This window comes from Cheilinus undulatus, linkage group 9 (assembly GCF_018320785.1).
Source record: "Cheilinus undulatus linkage group 9, ASM1832078v1, whole genome shotgun sequence".
NCBI classification, from domain to species: domain Eukaryota; kingdom Metazoa; phylum Chordata; class Actinopteri; order Labriformes; family Labridae; genus Cheilinus; species Cheilinus undulatus.
In genome coordinates, this window is record NC_054873.1 from 27,358,681 (window position 1) to 27,371,617 (window position 12,937).

The window sequence follows — 12,937 nt, forward strand, 5'->3', positions numbered from 1 at the left end:
CCTCATTGGCAGGGAACTATGTTCCAGAAGGCTTACACCTACTAACCACACTCCAAACGCAAAGCTAACCACCTAATAAAACACTGGTTTCAATTGTATGCTAGTCATATGCATGACTTTCTACTTAAGACTATAGTAATGTATGGTTATCAGTAAGTTGAATATTAAGTTGTGTAAAAGCTTCTGTTAATAATGGTGTTAAAGCGAGGGGACACTTGAGAAGCTTTTCTGTATGATAGCAAGAGGCCACATCGTTGAAGTACACATTGTATAACTTAAACACTGAAACGTGTGGCATGAGACCTTTTCTTCATTCTTGGGCTCTTTGAGAGTGCCTCTAAAAAATAAGTTTTGTGAATCTGACCAATCCTGAAGGTGTCAAGAGGCCTGACTAGCAGAGATTGGATTGTGATTTTCAGTGGAGTGAGCTACTGTTGTGTTTGTCACTTGTCTGCAAGTTTGCTTAGCATGACTCCTCTTCATTGGCACCTCCCTGTAATTCTTATGCTCTTAATTACCTGTGCTGCTGAGGAGGCACAGGCTAACTGTCTATTAGCAGTAATGCTGTCTAAGCTAGTAGAGAGCTTTGCTGTCTGATTGATGGCTCCTTAATGTCTGCCTAATGTGACTGCATGTATATATACAGAAAGGGTGTTTGCATTTTCTGTTTCAGTTTGTTCTGTGTCTCAGATGTGTAGTATGTCATATCATAATGCCATTTACTGTATCTATCAGTGGTTGGCATCTTCCCCAGCATTATTACATGTCAATCAGTTTCTGCAGTATCACAGATTACGTAGATTAGCCATATATGTGTAAGGGGTGAGTCTTCACTTTAAGAGAAAACCAGACTCAATCACACTATCACAGGCAGCTCATGTGATTTTTACATTGTGTTTAGTATTCTTACAACGTTGAGGAAATCAACTAACCAGACCTCTTCTTCAGTCATGTACTCTATGTTTGCCTGGGAGTCGAATGTCTCCATAATATCTTTCCAGCGACTTGTGTGTCCAGTGTCCACGTGGCCCAGTGCTCATTTTTGGTTGTGCTGTGGTGCCGTGGGTGTAGTTTAACTGATAGTGTTGCCAGTGCAGTTAACTGCTGTGTGGTAATGAGAGACCACTACTTTTCTGTGTCTCAGCCTGAACCAAAAATGCATTACTGCTAATACTTGAAAGAAAGCCTGTTTCCAGACCAATCGGAAGTCTGTTTTTGGAGGAACTACCACATTTTAATAGAACTTGAAAAAACGGAGGGAACTGATCACATATAAATGTTGATATAATACTAATGGAAAGAAATATTATTTCAGGTACTTAGCTATTTTAAGTTAAATTACCCAAATTATATCTGTATACATGTATTATTTTTGTTGTGTTGTTAACACACATTCTATCAGACTGATTTTGGGCCAATCAGAGTAACAAGACAAACAAGGCAGGCAGGCACTGTCGTAGCTTATGGACAGGGGAGCTGGTTGGTGAAAAAAGTTCATACTGAGGCCAGTGGGGAGAAGTGCAAAAACATCTTTGTCACAAAGAAACGCTTTGAAGTTACCTAAAGCTAAATCTGACCTAATCACTTCACCAGAGGCAGTAATTTCTCCTGGCTTGCTTACAGTAAAATTTTGCTCATAACTATCACAAATCCATGTCAAAGCAGATCAGGAGAAGAGCAAAATCATCTTTTATGCCAAGAAAAGCTTTCAGTATGATTCTTTGCACTTATTTTAATGAAGAAATGTGTCCCAGTTCTGATATAGCTGTCCTTATGCTATAGCTACAGCTGAGCTTATCGCTGCACCAGCTACAGCCATTGCTACCGGCTTACTATACAACTCAACCTTGCCTGTAGTTATCGACTTGTTCTCCTTGAATGACACTGATTGGTCTGGTTATGCTCAGACCTGGCACAGTAATCTCAGACTGGAGCTTTGCAAGATGGATCAGCCAGATGACAGACATAGAATCTGGTCAGTCCATCTGCTTTTTAAGGTTCCTGTATAACAGGCAGCATTAGAACACAGCTAAATACAGTTTCCTTTGACTTTTAGTCCAAAAGACCAATGCCCAAGGGCATGCTGAGAAAACTGGCCACGTACTTAAAATGACTGAATGCCATATACTTAAAACTAAAAGTGTATTGTATTTACTCACAACACAACTCATTTTTAACAAGCTTAACTAAATTTAAACAACACTGTAAATATACATCTTGACGTTTATGCCTAATAATATCCACAGTGTTGCCTAATAAAGCAACAGAAATGTCTTCAGCAGCATAAGTCATGCTGTTATCTATTTGCCACTGTTATCTGTGGTTAGTCTTACAACACAGGCAGAATCAACCTATATGTTAGCTTCTCCTCAAGCTCCCTCTGTCTCATCCATTCTCTCCAGAGCCTTTTTGTGTTGCAGGATCACTGTAGGCGTTGCGCTTATATGAGATTTAGGTCACTGGAGTTGTGCACTTGTGTGTATGTGCACATGTGCCTGTGTGTGTATTTGCTGTCTGCATGACATCACCTCCTTCTCTTTAAATAGCTCCCAGTAGCTGTCACTGTAGTTGTGCTGTGAGTAGATAGTAAAGGACCTAGGGAGAAGATTTTCACCAATGTGCACACCAGGCACATGGAGCTTTATGTTTGTGTATGTGCATATTTGTCAGTATGTGATCTCTTCTGCTTTTCTATCCTGTATGTACACAGCACATGCCTTTTTCATGTATGTTGAGTATTGGCTTTTGGTTTGTCATATGGGCATGCAGATTTATGTATGTGTGTAATAAAAATGGAGGCAGCTAGGCACACCCATGGTTAACCTCAGGGTGGGGTGTGCCGTTGCTCAGTCAGGATGTCACAAACCAGCAGCATATGGCAGTAGTCCCAGGTTTCTGCTTGGCTTTAAGATGCTCTGCATGCTCTTGAGTGTTGTGATGAATGGAGGTTGTCATCGCACACAGCTTAGATAGTATTCCAGTATATTAACTAACTAGCAAGCTCTGATGCTAGCTGCAGCTCTCTCCCTGCAATACAGTGTTTGAGCCCAGAGCTCTGACTCTGCAGTGGAGGTGTGGGTCAGAGAGGCAGAAAGGAGAGAGGGAGGGAGGGGAAGGGCAGGGTACCTGCACTGTCAGCAACATCCATACACTCCATCCATCTTTCTCACACTCTCTCTCTCTCTCCTTCTCTCTCATTTATCTCCTATCCTCTGGCTCTTTTCCTCTTTTCCCCACGTGTTAGTCAGAATGCTTAGTCATTGCAGGGAATCAATAGCTGAAAGCATACATTATCATAAGGCTCCAACACATTTACTTGTTCCAACTAAACTACAGTTTGATAAACCACTATACTTTAACACAATTCAGGATGCAGCTTATAAATAAAACAAGTAAGAGCTGTCATTTATTTCTGTCTCTCTGCAGCCCAAGCTGATGGCTAAAGACCTGCTGGACCTCGTGGCCTCTCACTTTAACCTCAAGGAGAAGGAGTACTTTGGAATTGCATACACAGATGAAACGTAAGTAATTTTCTAACATTATTTATACTTAAAAGTAACCTGAAAGTGGTGGGTCAGTAGCTGAGGGCTCTAGTATTTTACTGTTTGTTGCGTTACATATGTCTGTGCTGTCCCAAAACACTATAAATACATCTAACTTACATCAACAGCTGCATTACAGTTTTGATACTTTTGGCTTATCAGAACATGGAACATGTTATAGCAGATGCTGAAACAGGCTCTATAGTGTATAGTGTAAATTACTCTATAGTGTAAATTACTGAATGGAAGCATCTCCATGATTTTTTTTAAACTACAAAAGGCAACCTTAACAGAAATGATGATAATGCTTTAAAGAGCAAAGTGGTGACTGATATCAGTGCATCTCCTTCTATATTAAACATTAGAGGTGGGAATCTTTAGGCAGCTTAAGATTCGATTCGATTACGATTCACTGACTACGATTAAATTTGTAATCAATTATTGATGCATTCTGCTGTGCTTGTTTTTTTTGTTGTTTGTTTGTTTTACATTTCTGTTGTTCTCAGTGTCAAACATAATATAGATATTACATTTGTATTTAGAAAAATAGAGATTAATGAAATGTCCACTATTCTCTAATGGAAGATGTGTGTAAACTGGAAATTTACAATTGTACTAAACCAAAGGTAGCAGCATCCTTTCCTTATAACATTTCTGAAATTACAGACATAAAAATGTCCTTTTTCACAGATGAACAACTGGTAATCTAAATCTTGCTGTTACGTACTGCGTGTCAGAGTTCCACCTTTTTGATCCTGCTATTCCACAGTATTAAATATCTAAATTACTAACTAGAAAAGCTCTCGGAGAGCGCAGACCTCCGCCCTATCTCCCAATAGTAAAGAATCCTTTAAAAAAATTCCTGGATCCAGACGGTGATCTGGATCACTCCCAAAATCTAATCAGTTCTTCCTTATGCCATTTCTGACATTTCCTGAAAATTTCATCAAAACCCGTCCATGACTTTTTGAGTTATGGTACTAACAACTAACTAACAAACCCTGCTGATCACATAACCTCCTTGGCGGAGGTAACAATTATCGATTATCAGACATTTATAAATCGATTCAGAACATTCCACTTCCACATCACAATGCATCCAAGAGTCGATTATTTCTCCCACCTCTACTAAACATTGTAACATGGTTGGTAGTCTAAGCCTCGTAATAGCTTATCAAATATAGGCATGCACAATGTTAACAGTATGATATCAGTATTGGCGCATATAAGCTTAAAAAGTGAAATATTTGAAGAAATGTTCATGTCTGCCAATATTCACTACCAATATTTTTTACTACAGACAAGTAAATCAGTTAAGTTTAAGGTTTAACCAACAAACTTACATTACGTCAGCTAAAGTCTTTTTCTTTATTCATCATCGTTCCTTACACTATAAAGTGTGTTTTAAGGACTGAAGTTTTAGGTCTGAACTAAAAATAAAGATTTGTATCAGTTAAGGTATCAGCTAAAAATAATTTGTAAGTGTCAGATATCTGCAAAAATCTCATATTGTGTCTCCCTACAAATATAATTGACTTCTGGTTTGGGTTTAATGCTGCATGATTTAATGTAGCAACATAGTTTTGCTTTTGATTTTTTTTCCTATAGTCTTATCCATGTCCTATTTGATTAGTAAAACAGTATCCTTACTTTTTCAGTATTATGTAAAAAATCATTCTCAACTCCTGACCTCTGGAGCAGTAATAAAGAAATACAAGAAATACTGCCAAATATCAGGGAGGGGATATATAAGAGTAGATATTTGCTGATAATTACAAATTAATTTTAACCAATAGTGACATTGATACTGATATTTCAGACCTACAACATAAATCCTTAAAAAAAATCACTTTAATGCTGGATGAAAATCAGTCGGGCTTCAGTTCTTGATACACATTTAAAGTTAAAGGTCTGATCATGAACAAAGAAAATGACTTCAATTGACGTAGGTCTTTTGTTGATATTTACAGCAGATATAGGTGGATATAACAGTTGATATATCAGTTGTGAATATTGGCAGGAATGTTCATATCAGCCAATATAGATAATTAACTTTGAAGCGAATTTCTGCAGATGCTGATATCCCAGTGTTATTATGCATCCCTAATGCAAGGTAGTAAAGCAAACCACCATAATGTGCTGCACCTTTTATATGTACGTAATGACTATGAAAGTTGCAGTTATTTGTGCATGGACTCTGTATTAGATTTTTAGATTTGGTTTCTATGTTTTGCCATTTATTATAGCCTTTGGTTTGGGTCTTTTTTTGTTCATGTGAGGATTTTCTGGTACGTTTTCCACACCACACCAATATGCTGTGTGTTGGCTAGTTTCAGCAGAATTAAAAGTCCCATTCACATTAAAAGAAAAAACAACGTTTTACTAACAAATGACGTTTTGTAGACAAGTTTGCCTTCATCCTGGTAAAATTGATAAAATAACTGTATACATACTGCATATTTCACTGAACCACAAACTGTTCTGTGATAAGAAGATCACAAGGTACAAAATATTTCACTGACATGCTATGGTTTTTTTTTTTATTTGCTCTTGGCTAGTAAAAAGATCACAGGTGGCAGAGGGTTTGCTACCAGAACTATGCTTGAAATGCAAAAATGACATTCAAATTAGTTTTTTTGTGTTTGGTGACCTAGAAAGACAGGCTCACCTCAGCACAGTCCAGAACTAGTCATGCAAACATGAAAAAAAAGATTTACATACAGGCAAACATTGCACTGGCCTTTGTTTTCTCTGTTTTTTGTTTTATCTCATGAACTCACTGATGTCGAGCAAGGCTGCCCTCTGCTCTGTGGCATTTACACAGCTCTAACATAGACTGTGACCAGTGTCGGCTCTGCACTTTCAGTCCCCCAGGGCTAATTCTATGATGTGTAGATTTGCTGCTTGTGCCTGGGGAGAGAAGAAGCCCCAGTTCAGACCATTCAGTGGTCAAAGAGGCTGTGTGGTGGGGGAAGAGGGAGGGGGAGAGAGAGATTTAGAGACCGAGACAGAAGGAGGGAGAGTTTGAGAAAGATGTTGCTCAGTTGCTCAGGAGACCATGCAGGGTTACCAGGGTGACAAGCTGTCGCTGCAGTTTTTTTCTCCACCGGAGAGGAAAAGAAAGAGAAGAGTGAGGGAGAGAAGAAGAGGGAAACAGAGGGGTAGAAATGGTTACAGGAAAAGAAAGAGAAGAGAAGCTTAAAGCAAAAAAATAACAGTAAAATGAATTTTATATACCCTTGCTGGATACTCAGACATCTCAGAATAATCTTATTGATCAGTTGTTTTGTTGTTTGTTTCATCAGGGGCCATTTTAGTTGGCTGCAGTTGGACCGCAGGGTATTAGAACACGAGTTTCCCAAGAAGTCTGGTCCCATCGTACTCTACTTCTGTGTCAGGTGAGTTTTTCTACGCTAACTCAATTGTTCAGCTTACACACACATTATTCTTTTGTTGGTTCCTGTCTGTGGAGAAGGGAGAAATTAGGTGAATGCACTGTGCCTTTTTATATGTTTGTGTATGCACATCATGTTGTAATAAGAACAAATTAACAAGGTTAGTTATAACAGGCCCCAATGAAATTACTTTGACCCAGGTGTTTACCTCCTGCTACAGAGCCTTTCAGCCAAGCAAGAGCCTCTGAGACCTCCTCAGTATGTGCTGAATACAAATCCTATCAAATAGCTTTGCACTGCCATTCTCCAAATATTACAACAAATGCTTTCCTTCTGGCGAGAGACCTACATTTGTACAATGTGTTTCAGGCAGAATAAATTTTACAAGAACATTAAAAAATAATAAGATGATTAATTGGATTTATTTAAGAAAGAATCTCAGTTGAGGCAGGTTTCTAGAGCTGACTTCTAGCTTAAGCTGTACTGGGGTCATTCGTCAGTGAAAGCCAACTCTTCTATGACCTGTTGTGAGAGTTTTTGTATCACACTGCTGCACTACACTCCTCTCCCTGCCCTTTGTTACTGCTCATACAATGGCCCACTGATATATAAAGCGCTCCTAAATCACAAACAGACTCTGGATTATGTGTATGTATGTGACAGAAATACAAAGAGTGTCTGTGTGAGGTGTTTTGTTTTTGTGTACATATCTATGTGGGCATTTAATCTTCAATTCACTATTAAAAAGGAAGAAAATCCTCCTGACCTGGGAGGCAATTTTCTGATCTTTCCTATCCTCATGTCAAGCACAGTCCTTCCCATTTTTTTTCTGCCCACAGACACTCAACCAAGCACAGACACATTCACTCTGAGTGAAAGGGAAAGCCAAGGCTTTGTCTTCAATGCACTGGTGTTCCCTGTATCCAGCATACTTCTATGATGTCATTAACACCCCGGGGACAGAGTTTTAGCAACACATATACGAACATGACGCACAAAACTTTGCTGAACAATGTCACTGAGCAGTCATTTCCTGATTGACATTTTCAGCACAGCTTCAGGCTTACATAACTTGATGACTGTATGATAAATTTATATTCTTAGCACCTAAACCTATTGTCCATTGTATTTTATGAACAAAGATGTCATTGTTGAGTGTGGTATTAATTCTGTCGAAAGATAAACAGATGAGAGTATAATTGGTTGCTATTCATTTGTGAGTTGTTTTTTTTTAATGACTTTCGTTTTCAACAATCAGAGTAAAAAAGGGAGGCGGGGGGCGTTTGCAGTTCTATCAGAGTGTAAAGAGGTTTAATGAAGTGGCTTGATCATACAGGACTGAGTTTTGGGAGTGACATGAATCAAAACAACAAGAGCATCATCTCTAAGAACTGTGCTGACATGTCAGCTGTTTTTTTTCCATGGTATACTTTGTTTTACTCTATAGCAGACCAAAGTCTATCATCAGGCTCTTTAAAATTCTCTCCTGTCATTGTGCCAGTGAACACCCAAAACACACAGGGGACTGTATAAAACATGTTGATGGAGGATTTAAATGTACGTTTCACTTCGATATTCCCACAACATCAGAAACAATAATGAGAAAGACACACTAAATCTTCCGTATGAGGAACAAAAGCATAACTTTATTAATTATTAAAATCTCCAGACTTAATGACAGGAGTGGACCGGATTTGTGCTCTAAAAATGAATTGACTTATTTTCTCTGCTGGACTCCTTGGCTGTGTCATGTCATGGGTGCCTAAAGGTTGCTAGACAGTTTGTATTACTATGTGTGGGCTGTAATCTGTCAGTTGGATTAATATATTAGTGACAGTTATGTATAAATCCGACTGTTGTACATGTGCATGTTTGTGTGTTGTTTAAGAACGTTGCCTGGAGTGATGCACACTATAGAGAGCTTATAAACAAAAAGAGACATTAAAAACTTTTGCAAATGCACTGATAAACTGTGGAGAAGGTGGGTTCATGTGAACCCTATGTGAGTGGAGCAAGCACCTCCTCCTTACTTTAAGACAAATACAACCAAAGGTAATAAGAGAATTTACTATTTAAGCAACATGAGCAAACAGTGTAAAAATGGCATCTGCGTCAGGAGGAAAATAGAAAAGACACCTGCACTTAAAACCAAAACATATTTTTTTTAAATTATATTTATGATATTGTATATATATTCATTGTGATGGTTGAATGTAAACATTGATGCATTGGTAAAGCTACCACTACTCATAAAATTTTTTTTTTTTTTTTTTTTTTCAATATTTACTCATGGCCCTAAAATCAGAAGTCAAATGAACATAGATTTGGAGGATCTTAAACCCTAACAGTTACCGCCCCTTTGAAATCTTAGGTCAGCTATTAAATCGTATGAAACAGCTGTGTCTAGTGTCTCTTTGGTGGAGGTGGGCTTGTCAGGGTGAGGGTCACTGTGTGCATATTTACGTAGACTAATAGGTGTTTGAAGACATAGTCGTGGTGCTATGACATCATGAACCTTGACACCATTTTAGAGGTTTCACCCCCCCACCCCACCCTCCACTTTCCTCTTGTGGTTCACTCCAATTTCTAACCTCAATCTCTCCAAATGTCACACTGACTTCGCCCCAACCCCCCCCAACACACACACACACATCCCTCCCTACACTCAGACGTAGATGCAGAACTTAAATTGACCAACAAAAAGCCCAAATGTCAGACTTGAATCGATTATCTAAGCATATTGTTTTAATAGCACAATATAAGGTTCTATTCATGTGTGGGTGCATCCCTGTGAGGGTGCATGTACGTCATGTTTTTGCCTGCTTACGTGGTATTTATGTGATGAATGTTTTCCCAGTAAATGCTCATCAGATGCCTACCTCCTGCTGATTCAGTCGGTACCTTTTTAGCCTGCTTGCTGCTGTGCTGGCAGTGTGTGTATGTCTCATCAACACTGTGGCTTTAATTAAATGTTCACACTGAATATTGACAAGGCTCCTCTCATTTTCTCTCTACTCAATGTGTAACACAATTTAAGCCCTTCAATATTGATCCTCCTTTCACTCAATACCTTTACACTCATAAGCAGGAAAAATCGACACTTTCATTCATGTGCGTCCACAGTGACATGTGACTCAGATTCTTATAGGTCTATATTAACATATGTTATTGATTGATGTCATTATTTTGATGCTCATTTAACCAGCTAACAATGAGTACCTTCCTAGTGTACCATCCAAGCTCCCCTCTGGTTCTGCATGCATTCATGAGCTAAATTTAGACTGCATTATTATGTTAGCTCCCTCCTCGTTGCTCTGCCAGAAGTGGGTTACTGTGCTGCTCTCTCCAGTATGTGGCAGCGTGTGTTTGTGTACTGTATGTGCATGTGGAATTCCTACACACTGCTGATGATGCAGAGGGGCACACAATGTGTGAAGTGCATCATGTGCACATTCAACTTTTGTGTGTCTGTGTGTGTGTGTGGTGGGTGGGATGGTGCGTGTGGATGTTTGTGTGCTTGTTTAGTGTGGAATGTGCACACAAACACAAACTAATCATGGATCATTGCCGGCCACAGTGGTGAGAGAGAGAAAAGGGGAGCCATATACAGGGTCAGCCTTTGGTATGGTGTGCCTCCCACTGGTCACTTTGATAATTGCACTGTTTATATTATGTATGCATATGTGTCTACCAAAATGTGTGTCTAGCCTCATTCACTTCAAGAGTAATTTTCTAAAGCAGTAACGACCTTACTAGTAGCAGTGAAAATCAAGATGCATCCCTCTGCTGTCACAAATGTATTAAAGCTGTTTCTTTTATTTTTCAGGTTCTACATCGAGAGTATATCCTATCTGAAGGACAATGCCACGATTGAGTTGTTTTTTCTTAATGCCAAGTCCATAATCTACAAGGTAAACTCAAAAGCAGTGAAGAGCACAGCTATTAAACTGTTGTTAATACAGTGTGATAACAGAAATATGTAGTTCCTTTAAATGCTTTACAATGTAGGTGGTTGCTGAGATTTGTAATTCTTAGTTTTATTTTATTTTTTTTAATCTACAAAATCTTGGGTGTTTAGAGGGACCTTAAACTTTTAATTACAAGAGCACAATGGTTAATTTCCCTTAGAGCATGGCCCATTAACAGACTGTTTCTGATATGTATTTGTAGACAAACAAGTTGAGGAGAGTTTGTATTTGGGAGATTTACACACTTGTAGTGTGAGAACGGTTTGTGATTATGTATTATTCTCCTAGAAACCCTACAGTCATTCAGTCACCAGTAGCTTTGTGTAAGAAGTAGTCATTTGTCGTGTCCAGAAGAGGGCGTATGTAGCATGAAGGAAAATACTGAGGTAAAGCTGTTCATTTAAATCCCTGCAGAAAACTCTTAATAATGTAAGATCTGTATTTTCTTTATTGTCAGTAAGCTGCAGCCTTTATCAATATGGTGTGTCATCCCTGATGATTTCAGATCCAGCACTTCTTACCTGCATGTTTGAAGTTTAGAATGGGCCTAAATTTAATTGAGTGAATTTTGGTAGGATTTAATCTACAATTTTCGTGTGAGTAAGCTAACTTCAACAAAGGGGAAAGCAAAGCATTGCTGTCACTTGAAGCCTAGGTTGTATATTATAAGTGGAATTTTGCAAGACACTGGGATTTTAATGGATTGTGTACAGTAACTAAATGATCATGTGAAGACAAAAAGTTTTTAACTCCACAGAAGCTTTAAAAGGCATTCCTGAAGAATTTACCATCCATATCTGCTCTTTTATCACAATACAAGGTGATAGCAATGTCATAATTGTTAAGAGCAAATAATGTCTCTACCTTTTAGGCTAAGTTCATCCTGACAACATTATGAATGAAGAGTTATAAGGGAAATTTAGAGAGTAAAAATTCGTTTCTTGAAAATGCACTACTAGTAAATTGAAGTCCACCCTCTGCAGTCAAGGTTTGTTTGATACATGAGATAAGTTTTCTTCTGTTTTGTGGGAACACGGACAGTAAAATAGCACACAGTATGTGACGGTTTGCAGTCGCACTGGGTGGTACACCCATGGTGGGTTTGCTCTGTCTAGTGTTTCATCCTGGCTGTCTGATCTCCAACCAATTAAGTGGTGGATTGTAAAGAAACATTCCTGGCATACTTGACCCACTACTCACTGCCCACCAACCCTCATCCTCCCCCTACTCAATGGATACATTGCACCTCATTTATCTGTCTGGTCACATGGATGGTGAATACATGTACAAACCTAAAACCCACATTAACTTAACTGCATGTAAAGAAGTAGTTAAAATCCAAAAGGTCTCTCACAAAGAGAACTTATATCATGCACACATTGACCATTTCTTCTCTGTATACTATCGCTCCCATTTTCCAGTTCTCTGCCTTCTCTCCAGGTCCCAATATCTGAAAATAACAAACTAAAGTGCATTAAAAACACTTTTAGAAATGCCTAATAGTCAGTAACTAGGACATCAATGTCTTCCTGTAACCCTCCAAACCCTCTTTCCCAACCCCCTTGCCTTTTCCTCTAATCTGTGAGCTCAATCTTCAGAGGTCATGAAATTAGAGAGGAGAGAGGAAAGTAGAGGGGGTAGGGAAAGGGTGATGAAAGTAACCACCAACCCATCTCGAATTAAGGGCTGATGATCAGAACCACTGCATCAAACATCAATGTGTGTGTGTAGTATTTGTAAACTCGCTGCTAGTTGTTCATTGCCCCCTCTCTTTTCTACATTTTATCTCCGTGCAGGAGCTCATTGAAGTGGACAGTGATGTCGTCTTTGAGCTGGCTTCCTATATTCTCCAAGTAAGATACAGCACGTTTCTCCTCTGCAAGGACACAACCATTTTTTCATCCATATTGATAATGATTCAGCCATGAGTCTCTCAGTTATTTGTCATTGATGCTACATTCTAAAAACTTCAACTTTCTTAGTTGCTAACAGATTTCTAGGCTACTAGCTTTATTCTTGGTGCTGTCAGTCA

At 38.7% G+C, this 12,937-nt stretch overlaps 1 protein-coding gene across 5 annotated transcripts in view; it reads left to right on the forward strand.

The window, feature by feature from the left end:
* Positions 1 to 12,937, forward strand: part of frmd4a (FERM domain containing 4A) — a 116,105-nt gene that overhangs the window by 79,646 nt on the left and 23,522 nt on the right. For all 5 annotated transcript variants that reach the window (XM_041795510.1, XM_041795508.1, XM_041795509.1 and 2 more), the window contains exons 3-6: positions 3,427 to 3,521; positions 6,848 to 6,940; positions 10,764 to 10,848; positions 12,702 to 12,758. In XM_041795510.1, coding sequence (XP_041651444.1) covers positions 3,427 to 3,521; positions 6,848 to 6,940; positions 10,764 to 10,848; positions 12,702 to 12,758 — 330 coding nt within the window. The remainder of the gene's footprint in view (positions 1 to 3,426; positions 3,522 to 6,847; positions 6,941 to 10,763; positions 10,849 to 12,701; positions 12,759 to 12,937) is intronic.